At 39.6% G+C, this 22,316-nt stretch overlaps 1 protein-coding gene across 1 annotated transcript in view; it reads right to left on the bottom strand.

Annotated features, from left to right (window-relative positions):
• Positions 1 to 22,316, bottom strand: part of ANO4 (anoctamin 4) — a gene marked incomplete at its 3' end in the record, with an annotated part of 137,379 nt that overhangs the window by 97,820 nt on the left and 17,243 nt on the right. Inside the window, exons 2-4 of the mRNA XM_082014280.1 lie at positions 19,918 to 20,028; positions 11,609 to 11,745; positions 5,257 to 5,415 (exon numbers count right to left, since the gene is read on the bottom strand). Coding sequence (XP_081870406.1) covers positions 5,257 to 5,415; positions 11,609 to 11,745; positions 19,918 to 20,028 — 407 coding nt within the window. The remainder of the gene's footprint in view (positions 1 to 5,256; positions 5,416 to 11,608; positions 11,746 to 19,917; positions 20,029 to 22,316) is intronic.

Genomic DNA, 22,316 nt, shown 5'->3' with positions numbered 1-22,316 from the left:
TCTAAATTTTTAATCAGGCATGTAACACAAAAAACACACTATTTGGATTGCTCCTGAAAACTGGACCAATACACTACACTAACATCTTCTTTCATCCGGGAGATGCAAAGACCAATGCGCAGACAAGAAGCCCAAATGGACTGACTGCTTTTTGTAAAATATCTGAAACTAGTTCCTGAAACATATTTCACATCCAATAGCTGTGAGGAGCCCTGCTTTTTAAGGCAGTAAGGAATGCTATTGCTTTAAAGCAGTTAATTGCTTTTATACTGAAACATTAGTATACAGTAATATGCAAAATATAAAAAATAAAGGGCCTGCATACTACTTTCACTGCTTATGTTCCCCTTTACTACATTTCTATATATCAATTTCTACTGGCATGTCAAACGCCTTTTCAAATAAACTATATCAAACCAACTTACAAATTATAAATTAAAAACTTTGGACACAATCATTAAACAAAAGATATAAAGTACATTTAGTAGTAGAACTACTCTGTATGAATTAGTTTAGTGCAGTCATGAGGAGCGAAAAAAACCCCAAAACACACGAAGCTCAAACTAAATGTAGTCTATTCCTAGGGCTACATGACCAGATACTACCCAACATCAGATTCATTTTGGATACACAATATTTACTTAAATCTAAGATGACCTCCTTTTTCTCTTTTACAAATTACAATCCAAGGGTGGTCTGTCTTTGTTCATCCAGCATAGATTTCTTTGAACTACCTTACCTCTACCATGCATTTGCATTGCATTACAGTCCAGCTTAAATAAATTGCAAGTGAAGAAGTTATGTATGTTAGCTACTCCATGCTGGCTACCTTTGTGATTGCTCTATTAGTGTAGTATAATCTAAAGTACCTTACTGAAAGATGTCTGTAATACTGTATTCACGTACCAGCACAGCATAGTTACTGTTTACAGCAACTTATTTCTACCTGGCCATTAAGGACAGGGATTAATATACATTAGTTGAAGCTGCAGGAATAATTTGGGATATGGAACTTAGCGAGATTTTGGCCAACAGGTTGAACTTATAAATATTTATTCCTGTGAAAAATACCATGGGCCCAGTGTAATTCTGACTCTTCATTCTCTCTTTAAAAGATAGGTTTTCCAGAAAAATGCTGGGTTTTTACTGTCCCAGAGGAATGAACACTGTATTTGGAATGACAGACGCTATCTGTATTTTCTCTTTACAAAAAAGTGATAGCAAATTTTTTTTTTTGAGAAGCAATCGGTTGATCCCAGTCTCAGGTTTATCTTGTATTTGGATAAACACAAAATATACCCTCAGATTGTGGACAGTAGTACTCTGTCTCCTGTTAACCATTCGCTAGTCAACTCTGGAAGGTATGAGTCTTGTGTAATATTTACAGAAGGTATCAGTGCCTACAAACCAGCAATGCTATTGGTACCTCATCTCTGATAAGAACTTGCTCCATTTGGAAGACTGCCCTCACCATTTTACCCAATACGTAAGTCTGTTTCAAAGAGTATTAAAAAATTAAAACAGTGGAGTCATCAAGAATCCCAGAGCCAGGATATCATAGTTATTTATCTCACTTGTGAGACACTGTGGAAAAGGATAAATTAATATAGGAAATTTTATATCTGGCTGAAAAGCAAATACAGTCTCTTTTCCTGGAGTGACCTATATTTTCAATTAACTTAACGCTTCTATGCATATGATCATATGTGTTGGATGTGATCCCTGTTGGACTGGGACAACACAGTCATCCTATCCAGACCCAATATACACTAAAAAGCAGGGAGAAGGGTCATAAAATATTTTATGCTGTTCCACTCGACTAGCATTCGCTCTTAGAGCTCCATTTTCCATACCTTCACTAAGTCAATGATCTGTTCCTTCGTCTGGGATCCCCTTGTTGTTCACTACTGGTTATATAAAGCACCAAACCTGGCAAAACTTCCATGGGAGAGTAGTGTGGTATAGCTGAAGAATGTAACTGTGAATTCATTGAGGAATATCTTCAAAATGTTATCATCTTTTTCTAGAGTCAGAAACATATACCTGTTCAGATCTTTCTCAACTACATGATCTTGACATTGTGCCTGAAGTGATATCAACATTTATTCATATCATTTCAGATTGACTTTCTCATTTCATGCTATTAAGTGAACACTTTGCTCCCTGCACCCACTATTTCCTGGGTATTTTGCTGTGCTACATTTGTCAGTGCATCACTACAGTGCATTTTTCTCTCTCTGCAGTGTTACCGAGAAATGTGGTTTTGAAACTGCAGTGTGAACAGCTCTGTAAGTTTTCCTCTCTGCCACTGATTTCACATTGGAAACACAGGACTAATACAACTGAATATCAATATATAAACAGTAGTCAAAGCAGTTACCAACAACCACATAAAATTCACGGAAGGTAAAAAGTTTCTTTCAGTCCAGCAGTTACAGTCTGGTGCCTCTGTATAAGTTCTGTGGCCAAAGCCACAGACAATTGTCCCATTTTATCTGGGAGCAAACTTTTCCCAGTGGAAGCAATATATTATGTACGAACAATTAGAAAACAAACCTGCTGTTAAAATCTTCCAGAACTGAAAATCAGAATGATGCGTAGTCTCACCAAAAGGAGAAGTAAAAATAATGATAAATAATCTAGGCATTAACCGATCACACCGCTTAGTTTAAACCTAAGTGTTATGCAGCACAACCATTACTCTGCAGGGAGGGGGAGGGAGTGTACCAAGAACGTACTTATTTCCTTCAGGATTATAATTAAATTTGGAAACTAACGTGATCATAAAATATACATATTAGGGTTTAATTTTAGGGCAGAGTCATATGTTAAAAAAGATTGTTACCCTAGATTTTAAAAACATTAGTCTGAGTCATGTAACACAACCTCATTTTGATCATTCTGAGTTTAGAAAATGTACAATTACTGATGCTGGCAAGAAGTCACACCAAGGCCAAATGAGATTAATAAAAAGTAAAACTGCATGTCAGTAGCATAATAGAAACTGAAATGAATAATCAAATGGGCAGAACATTCATGCAGCCTAGGCAGCAAGTCCAACTAAATGGGCTTTAAAGCCACCAGAAAACTCTATAGTAAGCACTTAAATCATTAATTTGAAAAAGTTTTCAGTGCAGAATGTTGCAATAAGTTTCATAATATTTAAAATATAAAGTGATTTCATAACTTTCACTGCTGACCTTAGCACAGTAATAAATCTGCAAAAATCACAAAGCAGGAAAAGATTTGTTCAAAACCATTGGACAGATGTATCAATAGGGAGAATTCGTTCCACATTCATTTTCTACACTGCCCAAATGTCAGACACTTCTTCAAGATTTCTCTTGGTGGAAGCAAGGCAGATTTTGAGGATGTGAAGCTAAACAGCTGCAGCAACACTTTCATGTTCTTGGATGCTGGGTTACACCACCTAGAGACAGTGGTATGTTTACAGGAAATGTAATAAATGAACAATGGCTGCCATTGAAAACATCTTTCAACTACTGCAGCACTAAAGATGCTAACTTCCAGGTTATTTGAAGGAATAGATTATGGTAACTCGTTGATGTAACCAGTGATATGGTCTTACAAACTTATGTTCACCAGTAACTGTGTTCATTCAAAAACAATTAAAGAAAGGAAACATTTTCATTATTCTGGAGAGAAACAGCTTCCATTTTTTCCTCCCCAGTGTTCTCCAAAGAAGCATGCCTTTCAAGTACCCAGGCAGAATATCTACATGTGTACCACAAATTCAGTGAAAGAAAGGGAGACAATGTACAGCACTGCCCTGGTTTCAGCTGGGACACAGCTACTTTTCTTCGTTATAGCTAGTATAGTGCTGTGTTTTGGATTTGGGATGAAAAAATGTTGATAATGTGCTGATGTTTTTAGTTGTTGCTAAGCAGTCAAGGACTGTCCAGCTTTTCAAGCTCTGGTCTGCCAGCGAGAAGGCTGGGGGTGCTCGGGGAGCTGGGAGGGGACACAGCCAGGACAGCTGACCCAGGCTGGCCAAAGGGATATTCCATACCATATGACATCATGGTCAGTATGTAAAGCTGGGGGAAAAAGGAAGCGGGGATGTTTGGAGTTAAGGCATCTGTCTTCCCAAGTAACCGTTACATGTGATGGAGCCCTGCTTCCCTGGAGATGGCTGAACGAACACCTGCCTGCCCATGGGGAGTGGTGAATGAATTCCTTGTTTTGCTTTGCTTGCGTGTGCGGCTTTTGCTTTGCCTATTAAACTGTCTTTATCTCAAACCATGAGTTTTCTCCTCTTACCCTTCTGATTCTCTCCACCATCCCAACAGGGGCAGAGTGAGAGAGTGTTTGCTGTCTGGGGCTGAACCACAACAAGCACCCACATAATTGATCAAAGCCTGTAACCTGAATATTCCTCTACCATTTCCATCAGTGGCAGCATGACAATGCATATTAGCATGATTGTGAGTCAATCAAGCACAAATAAAGCTAAATAATCAGCAATATCTATTCTGCATGGAAGTGAGACTTAAGCCCTGTTTAAGCATGCTTATGAAAGTTTAAGAACATAACCTACGCGAAAGAGAGATAGTCTCCTTAAGCCTTGCTCCTGCTAGGTATCACATCAATACACTTTTAGACACTTTGCATTTATTTTTACACTCTTGTCCAGAAAAGACTTACTGGCTTAGGACATAGTGCTGGAAATAACATTATTATAAATGACTCATATGTACTGTCCAATTATTTCAATGTTTAGGATTAAGACAGGAGGAGAGATTTTAGGCTGCTTTTAAGCTACCAAAATATTGCTCAAGTCCCTATGCCTAAGATGAGAGGAAAATGAAAGCAGGGGTCTAGTTAGGTATCTGGAAAGAGTACCAAAAGCTTCAGCAAACACTGGAGCAGGTAGCTAAAAGGAAATGCAGGTGCAGTAATGTGGATTGCACTCAGTAGAATTTAGGCCATCCAAACCCAGCACTTGTTTCCTCTACTGCACAGCACAGTGGATGAAATTCTGTGGCCTACTTGTGCGTAAGGTTGAAAAAGATGACTGTAATGGCCTATTCTGGCCTTCAATTCATGTGTCTGATTTTCCTTTAGGCTATGCTTTCCCACTCTTCTGGCAAATAAATAGACTATGTTTAGGCATTCTTAAAAGCATTTTTCCACTGCTGCAACAGAGTAAAGGGGTTTCAGAGTAATCAAAACTCATACCTGCAGATTCTACACAGCTTTAAATGTTGGAAGTTTTTTTCAAGAAAACTCTCTTACCTCTTTTTCCATTTGAAGACCTTCTGCTCTGATATTTCTCTCAAATACTTCCCTCTTTTCTGTCTGTGGATTAGATTTTCTATATACCAGGATGTAGTCAATCCGACATTTTCCATCTCTAAAATATAGTCCGTTGGCTTTGTTCTTATCAGGCACTTCCTGTAAAGAGAAAGTCAAACATTTCAGTAATGTTAATTTGCCTTGGTAATTGCTGCATTGCTGTTTGCATCAACAGTTTTCCGTAATACTCATCAAGAAAGATAAGGAATCTGAACAAGCCGTTCAAGTTCTTAGGTGCTTTACATACAGTGCTTCTGAGGTCATTTGAAAGTAGTAGAGACTTCCTCATTGCAAAACCAGGAGGTCTTCTACGCAGATGTTTGGTCATACAGGCACGGGATAGAGGAGAATAGAGAATGCAAGACAACCTGCCTCCACCACCACCCTCCAGAAAATTAGGAAAAACCTCTTATATATAAAATAAAGCAGAGAATAGTGTTACTGAAGTGTCAATTTAAAATTAAGAACTTAGTATGGTAGAATGCCTTTGTACATGTGAGAAGAATAAACAACAGCATGAATATTTACTGTGGTGAGAAACACTAAGACCTGGCACAGATTCTCATTTCTTTGCAATGACCATAGTGCCTCGGCCTCACAGGACACAGAAAGGATATGAAGGTCCTGTACCTAACTCATCATACCTCATCAGACTAAGTACAGTATATTCTTGGCTTAAGGAACAGCTGAGGAAACCCACTGGATTTATTTGAAAATAATTTCTGCTGTTTGGTCTACCAGTATCTAAACGCAATAAATACTGTTCCTTGGCTATTCCCTGCAAAGAACGTGCCTGTTCAAATGTTTGCTCTGACAGAAAGAAACAACTTGATTTCGCTGTTAATAAGAAGTCAAGCAGGTCCCTCTCCTGAGATCTGAAAGACAAAAATGCTGTTGTTCTTTCAGAAATTCATCAGATGAAACCCTCTACAGACTCTCCTCACAATTTAATACTACTTCTACATAATACAACTCCTGCCCAGGGCTTAAGCTTTCGCTTTCAAACAAGTTGAAATTATGTGGCAGTTTGTGGGCTGGAGTGTTTCATACAAGAAATGTACACTGTGAATGATATATGGGAACAAACAGCACTCCTTCAGGGCAGTATAATGGGCAGGGGCCTTCAGGGACCTCAAGGTAAATCAAGCTCCAAGCTGACAGGAGGGTTACACTAATTCCTCTCTTTTTTTCCCAGAATTTGCTGGAAATTGCTGGAAAACAATTCTTGCCATGAATAGCCATGCCCTATAATGTATGATGAAATCTCTGAGAAAAATGAATATTTTGCCTTTCACATCTGGGAACAGTAGGGAATTTTCAAAATACTTTCTTCATAGGAGAACTGCTTCTTAATTTAAATCATAAAAAGTGAACATAGTAATAGGACAAATGATTCTTACAGAATTTCTTACAGAAAAAAAAAAAAAGAATATTCCCATCCAAAGTGTTTAGTGTAAGCTATCTTCCTGATTTTTAGCAGGCATTTTGATTAAATGGAAAAAACAATGAAAGCATCCTAAATGTCCCATCCCCTTGGTATATCCAGTTTACTGAAGGCAGAAAGGGGAATTTTTCTAAGATTCTTTTATTACAGTGCCTGACTCCTGACAGAGCTTAACACAGGCTTGATATAGTGGAACAGTTCTTTGAGCTAAAAAAGAAGGCAAGAAAAAAGATTTAAGCCCTAAGGAAATAACCATTTATATGTATACTGCATATCATGCTGGCAAATGATATTATCAGGATATCAGTATTTTTCAGAGAGCATTAAATGTGAAAAGAGCTAAGGAAGCACAGTTTATTTTTTCCATAAAATATCTATGCTGAGAAGACATAAAAAACCCACAGAAGGATATTTAAGGTTATTTCAATAAAGGAAGGGTAGGAGATTTAGAGGAAGTGGGTCAGCTTGGTGGTCCTGTTTTGATTTCTAAGCCTCCTGCTAAGCCATCCTTCCTGGTCTGTAGGTCCCAGAGTCACTACGTGTATTTTAGCAAGTAAAGTGGTGTAATAGGAAAGGCTGTGTGGAGCAAAACAACCTGTGCTGAGGACCTGCTGTCCACACTACATAGGCTTGAGGGCTTACTTTGGGCCCACTCTAGTATGGTCCAGGAGACTCACTGGAGTACACCGCCCGAGGCACAGGATGCCATTCAGAGGGACCTGGACAAGCTCGAGGAATGGGCCTGTGTGAACCTCATGAGGTTCAACAAGGCTAAGTTGGGGGGCACCTGCAACTAGGTTGGGGCAACCCCTGGTAACAATACAGGCTGGGCAGAGAATGGATTGAGAGCAGCCCTGCTGAGAAGGACTTGGGGGTACTGGTGGATGAAAAACTGGACATGAGCCGGCAATGTGCAATCGCAGCCCAGAAGGCCAACTGTACCCTGTGCTGCATCAAAAGAAGTGTGGTCAGCAGGTCCAGGGAGGTGATATTGCCCCTCTACTGTGCTCTTTTGAGACCCCACCTGCAGTACTGCGTCCAGCTCTGGAGCCTTTAGCACAGGAAAGACATGGGCCTGCTGGAGAGGGTCCAGAGGAGGGCCACAAAAAGGATCAGAGGGATGGAACACCTCTGCTATGAGGACAGGCTGAGAGAGTTGTGGTTGTTCAGCCTGGAGAAAAGAAGGCTCTGGGGAGACCTTACTGCAGCCTTCTAGTACTTAAAGGGGGCTTACAAGAAGGATGGGGACAGACTTTTTAGCAGGGCCTGTTGTGACAGGATAAGGGGTAATGGTTTTAAACTAAGAGAGGGTAGATTTAGATTAGATATAAGGAAGACATTTTTCCCAATGAGGGTAGTGAAACACTGGTACAAATTGCCCAGAGTGGTGATACATGCTCCATCCCTGGAAAGATTCAAGGTCAGGTTGGACGGGGCTCTGCACAAACTGATCTTGTTGAAGATGTTCCTGCTTATTGCAGGGAGGTTGGACTAGGTGATCTTAAAAGGTCCCTTCCAACCCAAAGTATTCTATGGTTCTATTCTATGATTTTATGAAGAACAGGGAGGACTTCTAGGAAGAAGTTCAGCATTTCTGGCTATCTTTGCAGCTTTATTTGTAATACGCATATCTAAAGTTGTATAATTGGGAATTCTTTCCCAAGAAATGCACTAGTTTTCTTTCATATTCTCAGACCCACACAATTGGGAGCCATCAACATTTATAGACTTATGACTCTTAGACACATACATGCTAGGAGAGCTTATACTAAAGGGCTTACCCCAAATGTTTCATGATCCAAAATCAGAGAATTCATAACCCTAACAGCTATAGAGACTTTAAATGGAATATTTAAACAAAAGTGCAGTTAGGGATATCAAGGAAATTTGAAACTTTACCCACAAGTCTTTAAAAGAATAAATCAGAAGGGACTCCAATGTTCACTAATTTAATAACAGATTAGATTCATTCTTGACTCCTAGTTATTTTGGTACCTGGTTATTATCAGTATGGATGCTCAATGAAGATAAGATCTTTGAATTCTAAAGCAATCGTCTTTTCCTGTTGTTTGTTGCTACTTGAAACTAAAAGTCCCCTGCATATGACTTCACAGCTGGTGGAGGGGGTTAATACCTGCACCACTAACAATGATAACCCAGAACCATCCAGTTTTTAAGCCACAGTTCTAATCAAAGAACGAGTATATTTTCTCTGTGTGTTCTTTTTTCTTAATATCCTTTTGCCCGTTTAGATTATAAATCTGTGGACGCTGCAACTTTATTTTTCCATGCACCTTCACTGGTTGGGATATTCTTCTTGACACCATAATATATCTAATTACATGAAGCTTTTCTAATAATGGAATTATCTATGCTGCAAAATCAAGTGCTCAAAAGCTAGGAAGTATCAGATCTGTAGTTTTCTCAGAAAGCTTAGATAATGTCTTTCCATATCCACCCTGATCACTGAAGAAGACCAGGATTTGGTGAAAAAAAATTATGTAGTTTGCTTGTGTTCTGGTAAATACACACAAGAAAACTGAGCTGAAATTAAACAAGCTATCGTAAGTGCCATAAAGAATGTCAGAATTCTTATTTTTTAACATGAATACCTTTTTTCTGCCATAATCTTCAGTGCAAGTTCCAATTTATAAAAGAGATTGTTAAAAAAAACTTTATTCAGTGCAATGTTAATTGCCCCCAGATATCAAGAGAGTTTGATGCTTAAAGTGAAGACTGTAGAAGTGACTCTTACAATTTTAATTTCAAAACTACCTATATTAGCTGGAATGTCAAGAATGGGCCATATAAGCTCATTTCAGAAGAAGTCAAATTTTGTCCCATCTCATCTTCACCATTCTCCTTGTTTGGATAAAGACAACCAATTTATTACTCCATAGAAAGAAAGGCAGAATGGATGAATATCTAGAGTACAGGTCCTAAACCATTTTCCTTTAATTTTTGTGTTTTTTCTGCTGCTTTTCCAGTTCTCAGAAAATGAAACGTCAGTGGAAGTAATACAATATTTTAGTGATAATATGTCCCTGTATTTAAATTGTAAAGTGTATACTGAATTGTTATATTGACATATGTAAAAAGTATTTTGATCAATGCACGCAAAGGGAAATGTGATTTTTAATTTGCTCAGATTGTAGCTGTGTTTGAATGAAACAAAAAACAAAAGAAAAAATCCAACATCTCTAGCCAAAGGATAAGCTGAATCCCAATCTGGCTCTGCATCTGTTAAGGAGCTGTTGATAAAGCTCCATCTGTAAAGTCTTCATTGGATCTTCTGGTGAAGTACAAACAACAAACAGTTGAAGCAAACAATATTTCAACTTGTCAGCCACACAAAAGTGATAAGAAAACTTTGCTATGTACTTGTAAATTTTTTTGATTGTAAATTTATTTTAATGAATTCAGACAGAAACCATATTGAATTATTTGGCTGCAATGCTAGCTTTAAAACTAAACCAAACAAACATCAATACACTCAGAAAGACTTTCACCGGGGCCACATCCCCTATCCTGATGGCATTAAGCAGGATCAACAGGCTCTCTTAGCTACTAAACTGAAAGAATGAAAGGCAGCTTAAAGCTTCAGAGTTCATCCACCGCTGTATAGTTGAGCTCCCGTATTCATCCGTGCAAACCACAGCACAGCTAAACAGTGTATCTTTTCCTTCTGAAATTAGGCAGGGGCCAAGTGCCTTGAAGCTTTTTGGTAGCCTACAGCATTCCTTAGCTCCCATTAAGACTTTCAAATTTCTGGGGTTTTTTTTTTTCCTCCTGTACATATACATGACCTACATTGCTATTTTCCTCAGTTATGATTATGTGAAAAAAAGGGATAATCTGTTCAACTAGGAAAATATTCCTCAGATGTCTTCCCTTTCCCTTTAAAAAACAACAAAGGATACATTGAACACAAAAATAAGGTTTTGCCGTAACAGCAGCTTATGTTGCTCTATCTCATCCTCTGTCCTTCTGACCATTTTCTGTTCACTTTTCCTCTTCAACATGCAAAGATCATGTGCCTTTCATCCATGTCCTTTTGTTAGAGACCATATGGTACATGATCCCCAAATGCAACACACAAATATCATGTCAAGTTAACGCACTATAGTGCAAGCAGGCAAATAAGGACCTTTGTAAGTTGCATGGGAAGCTGGGGAAGAGTGATGAGTAAAGGGGAAGATGAAATTGTAAGCAAGGTCAAACATATCTCTGGGTGCCCTGAATTTTGTTGCTTTAATTATCTGTCTAAACATTCCAGGAGTGCAGCTCTCTATGGGCTGAATTTCTAGCACAAGGAAAATCTCTCTCCTCAGCAGTGTTTCACAAAAGAACCTGCACTACAGGTTTAAAAGGGACTTTGTGCTGAATAATTCCTCCCTGGCATGTTCTCTGAATCACCATTATGCACCATGAGGTCACTTGTTCACTGGAAGGGAATGTGTCACATACCCGATATCCAATGCTTCTCATGAGAGATTTATGATAAATTCTCCTCATCCCTCCTTCCCCCCAAAGGATTAATATGGGGAAAACTTTTCCATTATTTTCAGGAGCAGTGAACCATTAGACTTGTCTGGTTCAGAAAACAAGCAGACAACAAAGGCCTGTATAGACTTTTCAGTGAGGGTGCATGAAATCAATAAAACCTCCTTTTACGTTGAGATATTTTATATTTCAGCATTATAATCTCAGAATGGAAAAACAGTCCCCATGACAAAGGTCAGATACCAGTTGTCTTGCACAGGATAAGATTTTAGATCAAATTACATTTATTCACTCTCTATAATGGGCACGAATAATTCTTATATTAATAATTCTGTGTGTTCTTACCTCTCCCACAACTTCCAATCTGCTGGCATCATCAGAAGTACTGGTCAAATTACCATGGTGAAGCAGGGAGTCATCATCTTTGGAAGGGCTGTTCACACCTTCTAACTCATCAAAAAAAATGTTGACATCCTTAGCTACTAAAAACAAAAATAAAAATACATATTCAAATCACCATTAAGCCAAATGAAGATACTGAGTATCAACATGGTACATTATCAACAATCCCACTTTTTAGTTATGGTTTAAGTACCTACTATGTTAAAATTAAAATCTGATGCACACTGGAGGACTGCTTTCTTCACTAGTGAGCCACATACAGATTTAGGATACCACAATACCTCTCTGATGACAAATATGTAATCTCCTGTCACAATAAAACATACATTAGCCATCTGCTTGGCTTCTCTTGGGGTAAGTAGCTTAAACAATTGCCTTCTGGATTATTATGGTCTCTGAAAATTTCTTACTATAAAGAAGCATTTTTTAAATAAGCTACTACATAAAATATTGACTTAGAAGTTGTACAGACCTCTAGAGCAGCCAGAGGCAGACCTCCAGTAGGTACTGTTACTTGAAAGGCACTGAATAAATGAGCCTGGGCAGAAGTTTGTCCTTCCACAGTTTGGCATGTTTTGATGTGTATAAAGCTCCATATTCAGATCTACCTACTGCACAGCCCCTAGTCATGCATGTAGCAATAGCTTAAATCTACAGGATGCTGTAGTGAACCCACCTTGATAAAAAGTGAAGGGACGTAAGGGTCTGGAGCACATCACCCGGTCCTGGGGATCTGGCAGTGGGGCTTGGGACCAAGACGAAGCCAGTGCAGCCAAGGGTGGCCCCTTCTCTCTGGTGTCTGTGGGGGGAGGCCCCCAGACGGCACCACGGGGAGGCCTTGCACAGCCATCCTGGGGCTGTGTCTGACCCCGGTTCTCCTCACTGGGCCAGATCCTGATGTCAACCCATGGGCTGACACCCTGGCCTGACCTTGGCCCATCCCTGCCAGGGCAGGGCCTGGCAGTCTGTTCTCCCATCCTCCCCTCTGGCTGGGACAGCAGGACAGGCCCCGGCTGCCAGGCCCTGCCCTGCCCCCTGCCATGGGGAACCCCCGGGCCCAGCGGTGCCATGACAGGAGATACCTGCTTGAGTAAATGGGTTGAATTCCCTCCACCTTTCATGCAATGCCACACCATGTGATAATTTTCCTCTACTTAAAAAAACCAAACACAACACTAGAAGGAATGAGTTAAAGGCTGGCACTTTACTCAGGATTAGAGCAGCGTTAGCTTTAAGGTGATGTTCCCTGCTCTGCTGAGCAAGGAGGTGATGACAAGCTGTGGGCAGAGCTGCTGTGCAAGTCCACTGTCCCACGTAAGAGCCATAGATCTGCTGCTGACCGAGTGGCTGTTGGATGGGAGACGCGAGGCGGGCAGGCTGCAGCCAGCGAGGCCCACCTTGGCACCCCATACGCTGTAGGTCTGGTGTGAAAATGTGATGAAGAGATGTGTGGCGGCGGAAAGAAAACCGCTTTTTCTGAGGATCAAGCTTCAGCTGTGGATAGACTTCATCTCTCCAACCTCATGTTTCATAGGCAAAATCCAGAATTACAACAGTAGAATCATAACTGTTAGAAGGGAACTGCAAAGGTCAGCTACCTTTCCCTTCTCCTGACTAGAGCAGGATCAAACATCCATCATTCTTGACAGAAATTTGTCTAACCCACTATCCCTCATACTTTTTTTCAAACTTGACTGACTTTTGGAATCATTTTTCTGTTGAGCAATAACCTCTTGATCCTTTTTGCTTCTCTGCAACTCCCCTAACTTAGTAACAGGCAGTTGCAATTCCTGTTGACAAGAATTTATATTAACAGGGAAGAGCCAAAAATCTCTAATTGCTGGTGGCAACGTAGTTCCATTTCTAACTCCTGGCTACAGGTTTAAAAATCCATTCCCCCACTGTGGAGAGACTGAACAGCTGCCAGCAATTAAAGGTCATTAACTGTTCCCTGCCATCATGAGCATTTTCTGACCTCCTTTTAACCTTTCCTTTCTTTAGGGGCTATAGCCCAGTTTAAGAAACCTTTTTAAAAAAATCTCTGGTGCTATGGACTCCACAGTCTCTGCAGGTGGCCTATTTTTCACTATCACAAGCAGGAGAAAGTTTTCTTTACAATATTCATCCTGAACATGCATCTATATTGCAATTTAAATATATTATTCTTTTCCTATCAAACAATCATAAACATGGTGAAGAGATTACTCCCTTTTTGTAGCTGTCTTTTACAGTATCTAAAGTCTGTTATTACAGCTGTAGGTAGGTAAAAAAGAAAACCCTATAAACATATTCAAGAACTCTTTTTCATTTTCATGCATAAAATAAGGACAGGGTTAATGAAATACACTGAATATTCCATTTCAATACTTTCGCTTATAAAGCCACTAGGTTTGTCCTAGGACAAACCCCAGAGGTTCTAGGAGACTTAGAAAGCAAACAACAGACTCCAACTTGTACCACGTGCAGCAGCAATGTTAAAGAATTATACAACACCTTGATCTGTTTCAATCCACAGAAATCATGCTAAAGATGCCAATAAAAGACAGGGGAACCACCACAAGACAGCACAGTCTAACCACCCGCCCTTCACTCTCCTTACTGTTTCAAAGGGCAAGACTTGAAACACTCCACCCCATCAGATAATAGATAACCTGGATGTAGATCATGAACAGCTTTTGCATACATGTTCATATGAGAAGAATTCATCTGAATACTCAAAGAACGACTGAAACAGAAAACATTTTGAGTGACTTGAAACTTCACTGAACTAAAGCCTATCAGAGTGCCTCCATGAGAGCAACAGAAGAACCTGTATATGATCAACACCTATAATTAAATAGTGAAGCTTTCTGAGGATTATGCAAGATATATATCTGTTGCAGACAGAGGCAATGAAAGATATAAAAATGAAAGTTTTGTCTGTATGCTATACTCAAGGGAATTTGAACTAGCTTTTTCTTGCCATTAAGACTGCTTTGGCATGAAAGATGAGGCCTTTGAGCTACTAGAATTGCTGCTTCCTGAAGTGCCACTAATGCTTTACGTTGCAAAATAGATGGGTTTTTTTAAGTGGGTGTTTTGAGATACACAACTTGATTTGTAAGAGAGAGAATGTGTTTTGGGGTTTCAAGCAGAGAACTGCTGCATTATTCTGGGGACTTCTGAAGCGCAGGAAAATCTTATTTCAAGGTCACTTTAAAATCCAGCCCATCTCAGCAGTGACTACAAGTTGTGGAAGCAGTGAATCTCAGCTGGTTAGTGAATTAGCTACCAGGACCTGTCCAGAGTGCCTGTAGTAGAAAATTGCTTATATCAGAAGTACACAGATAATTGGCATGCTGGTTGGTACCTTCAGCAAATAGGATAAGTAGTGATGTGCTGAACTACCTCATCAGCACTAAAGGTGTCTGTTACCTTCTTCCAGTTGCAGTAAAGTGTGCTGCTGGTGAGAAAGTTGAGCTCTTTAGACTGCAGTTGCCTTGCTGTGTATGTTTTTGAAAATACACTCTTAGTATTTCAGTCACTGACACTAAACACGGGGCCCTAACATTCGCTGAGAACATTCTTCTACCCCAAGTCTCATTGGATACTTAAAAAAAAAAAATCATAAAATACTGGTCCACAAAACTAAATAAACAATTTAAAAAGCAAATCCTGTTTGCTTTACTTTAATAATGGTAATGGTACTTCCAAGCTAACTCTCCTGCTGCCTATAACTAGCTCAGCCACTTCACTCCAATGAGCATGAACACCTATGCTGCCAAATGTTGCTAAAGGCATAATCAAGGCTCCATCTCTTCTGTCCCCTTCAGTTCATAATATGCATATATCCACAAATGACCTTAACAAAACGATATATAATAAATTTATCATATATATGCTATTTGGGAGACAGACTGGTGATAGTGTATAGTCATGTCTTTTTAAGCAGTGAAATTTAACAGCAATACAGAGCAGCATGAACATTGCTACAGGAGATACTAAGAATTCTCCCTCTGGTTTTAGATCAGCTTAACTGTGCATGTTCTTTTCTCCCCCTCATGTTCCATTATGTGGAAAAAAACCCCAAAGTTACTTGATAATTCAGAATCCCTTGATGAAAAAATGTGCATGTACAGATATTTTTATCCCAAATATAGTAGAACTACATATTCTGAAAACTGAATGCTGTGAAATTCTGAGTGAAAGTCCATGCACAATCTCAGTGGGTCCACAAGTCACTTTGGATAAAGAGGATGTTTTAGGTAGAGTTCAAACATAAGATGAGATAACTTCTTCAACCTTCTGAAGATGGATGCTCAAAAAAAGAGGTGCCTAAGTAAGAATTTTCATTAAAAAATGGGACCTGACTATGTTTCTGTGTTGCAAGAGGGAAGCATGCTCAGAGATCATGTTCAATTAATTGTCATTTTATTACCAATTGCACCAAGCCATTTGAGTATGCTCTAGCTTTGGATAATGCAAGCTGAAGATCAATATTCCAGAAACTGCTCTTTGGAACCTCTTAGGCCTGTCAGTAACATTGAAGAGTGAATTTCCTTAAAAAATCTTACTGGCAATGTTTATAATAAGTATAGAGCATTTCCACATGTTAACGGTGGTGGAAAAAATGATTGAGTTTAAAAACACCAGTATTGGTGAATAACCCTTAATAAAAATCCTGAGTAGAAAACATCCGTTTTGCAGAGACTTGCAAAGCAGAAAAATTCAAGTAGGAAAAACCAAGAACCCTTCTGCATCTTATTGTACTACAATGTTATGTTTTTACAGCATCTATTTGGATTTTTGGATATAAACATTTTTCTGCACTCAATAAGGCTGGCAGATACAATTTACAAGTCTTTGCTTCAAGGAAGCCATCCTACAAATACCATGCAGCCCAGAACTTTTTATCACATTAAATACTAAATTCAGTAACTACACAGTGGATCAGCAACCCTGTCTCAGGAAACTCACTGATTTCTGTCTTCCAGATTATAAGAATTAAAATGAGAGGATCAAATTATTTTTTATTAAATCTAGTGACAGTCAATGTAAAATAGATTTTGAAGAATATTCTAAAAAGTCAGTTATAGGAATTAATGAAAAAAGCTTGAAATCTGAGTTGTTTTTTTTTAAATAAAACTATTTAGTGCTTTTCCACAAGAAGTCCATATTCTCCGTGTAATAACTAGGAAACAGTTATTTGCTAGCTTTTGCCATGGCCCTGAGAGCCCTAACTGTCCCTGCCTGGACCCCTGGGGCTCCCTCCACCCTGCCCAGGTCCCAGGACCCCATTTCAGCCCCCCAGGGCTGTCAGCCCCCACGCCAGTGATGCTGCAGCAGCATCACTCTCCAGCTCCCCAGAGCCCTGCCCTGCCTGGCCACAGCCCCACTGCACCAGGGAGGTACCCCATGGCCAGGGCTGGGGCTGCCCCTGGTGCCCCCCGGCTGCTCGGCTCCTGGCTGTGGCTGTGGCATGGATACAGGCTGTGAGTAGGCAGAAATAGGGAATTCTGGTTTATATCCAACAGATAGTTTGTACAGATCCTTGACACCTCTGCTGTCTAGTTTTACAGTTTGGTTTAGGTCAGATGCATCATCCTGTTTTGCAATCTATTTTACAGTGTGTCTCTATATCAATTTTCTGATTAGTAATTACTGTTTCTGAACTGTCTCCAATAGACTATAGTCCTAGTTTCAGCTGGGATAGTTAATTGTCTTCACAGAAGCTAGTAGGAGGCTATGTTTTGGATCTGGGATGAGAAAATGTTGATAATGTGCTGATGTTTTCAGTTGTTGCTGAGCAGTCAAGGACTGTCCAGCTTTTCATGCTCTGGCCTGCCAGCGAGAAGGCTGGGGGTGCTTCGGGAGCTGGGAGGGGACACAGCCAGGACAGCTGACCCAGGCTGGCCAAAGGGATATTCCATACCATATGACATCATGCTCAGTATCTAAAGCTGGGGGAAGAAGGAAGGGGGAGATGTTTGGAGTGATCGTGTTTGTCTTCCCAAGAAACCATTACGTGTGATGGAGCCCTGCTTTTCTGGAGAGGGCTGAACACCTGCCTGCCCATGGGGAGTGGTGAATGAACTCCTTGTTTTGCTTCGCTTGCGTGTGCGGATTTTGCTTTGCCTATTTAAACTGTCTTTATCTCAACTCACGTGTTTTCTCCCTTTTACTCTTACGATTCTCTCCCCCATCCCACCATTGCAGGAAGGGCTATGTCAGGCTTAGTTGCTGGCGGGGGTTAAACCACAACAACTATAGATAATTTCGGAATATCCTGTGGTCAAGAAGAAACTTTTATAAATGGCTTACCAGAAATATTTAGAAAAATGTGTTTAAGACTCTACTATGGTATTTCAATGCAGAATTTAGCTCTGATGCAGTAGAAATTACATTTAAGTCTTTTATAACAGTAGTATATTCACATAAAAGTAAATAATGAGATGGTGAATCTCTATTCGGCAGTTGCAGTCTAAAAGATTCAGTAGGGTAAAAGAAAAAAAAAGAAAGTAGTTTTAGAGCAAAATGTTTGTTTTAGGTAACTAAATTAAAAAAAATAAAATAAAATCTCTGCTATTGAATCATCGTTCTTGGCAGTCTACCAAACAGAAAGATATAGCAGCTAGCTAAAGTTACCCAAGGCAGCTCCTGAAAAGGGAAATACTCAGGAAACTCATGTTAGCAAGAAAAAATATGTGGTCTTTAAAGCATCATTAGCATTTTAAACTTTCATTCAATGCTTAGAACAATTGGGAATAAAAGCAACAATGACTATTCAAAGCAACTGCCCTAGAAAGAATATTTAGGCATGTTTAAGTTAATTATTTGACATTCACAACAGACTGCAGGTGACAAGACACTCTCCTGGACACATAACAAGCCTTTGCAAACCAGGTTGTACAGTCATAGCAATCCTTTTGTCTTTCCAAAAGAGAATGTAGCTGAAGGACATAGAGATTAACTTCCCAACAGCAACTGTATCTGGTCTGTATAAAGAAAAAACACTGTCTCCAAGGGTGTAAAAGCTGCATCCTTATCAAATGGCTCTAAAATAATCTAGAAATAAAAACGTTAATTCTTAAAAGACTCGTTGCTTAATGCTATTTAGTTTTGAAATTATATCAAAATTGCTAAAACAATTTGGGATATTCAGTTTATATCCATTAGTCGCTTGTAAATATTTGCTTTACTGAGGGCAGGATTCACCTACATTTACATATCCACAGTGCAGATGTTTGTGTCTAAGATTTGGTAGAGATTCAAGTTAGTTTATCTGCCTAAATTCAATCTGCAGGCAAGAGAGGCAAATAGCCACTTCCAAGTCACAGGCTGTCTAATCTTATTAGACACCAGCCCAAACTGGGCTCTAGACATGCTTGTTACATTCTGTTGACTGCAAAGGGAGCTTAGACAATGAATTCAGATACTGACACCTTCATTGCAAACCCCTGTGTTCGAGTCAGATGAATGCCGCCTTCGCGGACACAGAAAAATGGCATACATTTAAAATAAACTAGGTTTTTTATCTGGAAGTTTAACATTTGAGGTTATAAGCAAGCCTGTGCCATGATGAATGAAAATTCGGGGTTATTCAGCAAAAGGATATCATCAGAGAGTATGATATTGAAGTATGACACAGTACCAAGGCAAGTTAAGATATGACCATTTTAAAAAGAAGCTGCTTTGAACAAACACTGTTAATAATTCTAATCTTGACATCTAACTGTTTTAAAGAAATCATCCATTTTTATCCTCCTCAGCCACGTGCTTGAAATGGAGAAGATAACTGTTTCTCATATTTAAATATGGTCTCTTCCCAACTTGAATTTATTTATCCTTGTTTGTCTAACTCATCTATTCAGCCTCCAAAAGACTACAGAGTTTTTTCAGGCTCTCCAGTCCACATCGCAACTGCCCCCAGGCCTATATCTGGGCTTTGTGGGTGAGGAGAAGAGGGAAGAAAGCAAGATCGCATATTAAGGTTTCCTGATGGGAAAAGCTTTTTTTTCTGATTACTTCTGCATAGGAAATATATACTGCTGGAATCCTTCGGTACATAATGATTCAAATCTCACTATGATTTCTCTGATAGTAAAAGATTTCTTACTGGCCCTCAATAAGCCATTTAACTTTCTCACAGATCTTAGTAATACATACTCAGTTATTCAGTTCATCACTTTGTGTGTTCCTTCAGTTACAATTTCAATGCATCTCAATTGATTCTTCTACCATAAGCTTGATATTGCATCCAAGGAATAACTTACTTTCTTGTATTGCATTAAAAATTTGTGAAAAGTCCACATCTGTCTTCTGTGTGTCTGGTTTTATCCATATTTGCGTTTCCACCCGGTTAACCTGAAAATCCTCTCTTCCTTCTGAAGAAATTGAAGAGATTGATGGGGTTTGTGACAGTGTGGTAGAAAATCCAGCGAAGGTGCTTTCAGGTTAGGGAACATACACATTGAATAAAGCTACTTAATTTTTCCCCCTCCTAGCACAACCAATTTTTCTTTCAACCAAGCAGCTTTAGATATAACATGGACGGATTTAAAGCTACGTACAATGAAACAACAACATTCTCCGCTATCAGCAATGATGCAGAGTCACCACTGGAGAGTCCCTCATTCAGGTGAACATATGCTGCCATGCCATGAGCATCCCCTCACCATACCATCTACAAAACTAACTCTGAAATGTGAAAACAGACGAGAGGCAGTGCTACAAATGACACAGCACTACAGGAACAATCAGGCTAAAATAAAATACACTAACACACACAGGACAAATCAAGCCTCAAGACAGAAAACAACCATTAGGACAAAAAGAGCACGGACAGTATGTTTCATCCACAGGACACCATACGTTCTCACATGCCAAGCTTATGGCATGCCATGGTCTAGGAAGTACTCCACTACTGCAGTCCATTTCGAAGGGGGTCACACTGGTATGTAATGGTTGCTGTTTAAAAGCACTGCAGAATGAAAACGTAAGTTAGCGGGTCATGGTTTCAAACTATTTGCACATGTAAATATGCGCAAGATTTGCCCGTTTCAGTGTTCTTTTAACATAGGCAAAGAAGGAGGAAGTTTTAAAAACACACCCTTTCCATGTAAAGAAAGGCAGCCGCACATCAAGAGTAGACAGCAAAAAGGTCCAGGGCATACAGGCTTAAACTGCTGGCTACAGGGTACTCTGATACAGCCAGACAGGAGGGAGCTGCTGGGCATATGGCTGGTTTTTGAAAAGTGGCAGGAAAACCTGCCCTTTCATAAAGGCATCTGTTAAAAGTGATGCTCTTGAGTAACTAATACACAGAGTTAGCAGAGAACTGCAGCTGTCAGGGAGAGACCTGGGAAAGGACTTCAGAACAAAAGGCCATGGTGGAAGAAGAAACCTTCAGGTCATTTAGTCCATTACTATGCCTTCACTAGAGGCTATCACTCATGCTTTTGATGGAAGCATTTTCCTTTCTTCTGCAGTCTGCCTATAATATGCTGGTCTTGTTTTGAATTCCCTTCTAGCGCGCTGTATCTTCCCCCTCCCCTTGCCAAATGACTATCTCACTACTGCCTTGATGACAGTTATGAATTATATTCCTGGGCGCAAAATTATTCAATCCTACTTTAAAGACCCTTCGACACTTGTTGGAAATACAGATCTCAAAATGGCTATACAAACACCAGCTTCATCCTTTCTTATTTCCCACTGTTAAATATTATAAATTCAAACCATTTCATGCTTGCCCCAGCATACTCTTTTGTTCCATGGCAAAGACCCACTGTTAACATCAGAGACAGCTCCCCTTGTAGATTCCTGTAAAGCGATCTGTCATGGAAGCAGCAGGAGTCAGCATTTAATGATGTAGAACAAAGAGAATTTCTTAAGTGAGACAGCTGATTATTTGTATAATAGCAGCCTAGGGAAATCTGCAGATGGCCTCAGAGGTGGGAGGCTAGGATTTGCCCCAGAAGAGAATTCTGGGTACAAAGGAAAAATACTGCGGCTGCTGGAAAAGACATTTAAACAATAGGATGGAGGTAGAGAAGTAATGGACAGCAATTCAGTTAAGCAGCTTTGCAAGTGATACCATTCAGTTGCTTGTTAAATATTCAGCTACCACTTTTAACATACACAGTTACATATTTCCATCCTCAAATCCACCAGCCTTTCTTCTCCATTTTAACTCTAGTAGAGGAAAACAAGTACAATAATGACACATAAAAATATCTCCTCCTTCCCAAACCCCTCCATCCTTGTTACACTCAATCACTGCTCCTCAGAACACATGAAGGTAGCGTGATCCCTGCAGCACCTCCAACAGATCAGAACTAATTGGGCTGGGGAGAGAGGATGTGACAGCCAGCCAGCAACGGCTGTCCTGAAGTGCTGGTATCAGATGGACTATTTAACCACAGGCCTCTTAATAAAATGAAGCTGTTGGACACTGTACATATTCAATTTCAATATATTAATGAAAAATATTAATGAAATGTTACTTTTAATATTAATTATTAATGAAAAAATTATTAATGAAAAACACTGTCTAGAAAGTAGACAGAAAATGTCCAACCTAGACCTGACTGTTGTTCAGTCTAACACAGCCTATGAATTCAAGACAAGTTTTGCTGCATTCAAATCTCCTCTCCTGTATTTGACTCATTTT

The sequence above is a fragment of the Phaethon aethereus genome (genome assembly GCF_964289735.1).
Source record: "Phaethon aethereus genome assembly, chromosome: 1".
NCBI lineage: Eukaryota > Metazoa > Chordata > Aves > Phaethontiformes > Phaethontidae > Phaethon > Phaethon aethereus.
The sequence above is the reverse complement of the archived record's forward strand: the minus strand, read 5'-3'. Positions and strand labels throughout refer to the sequence as shown.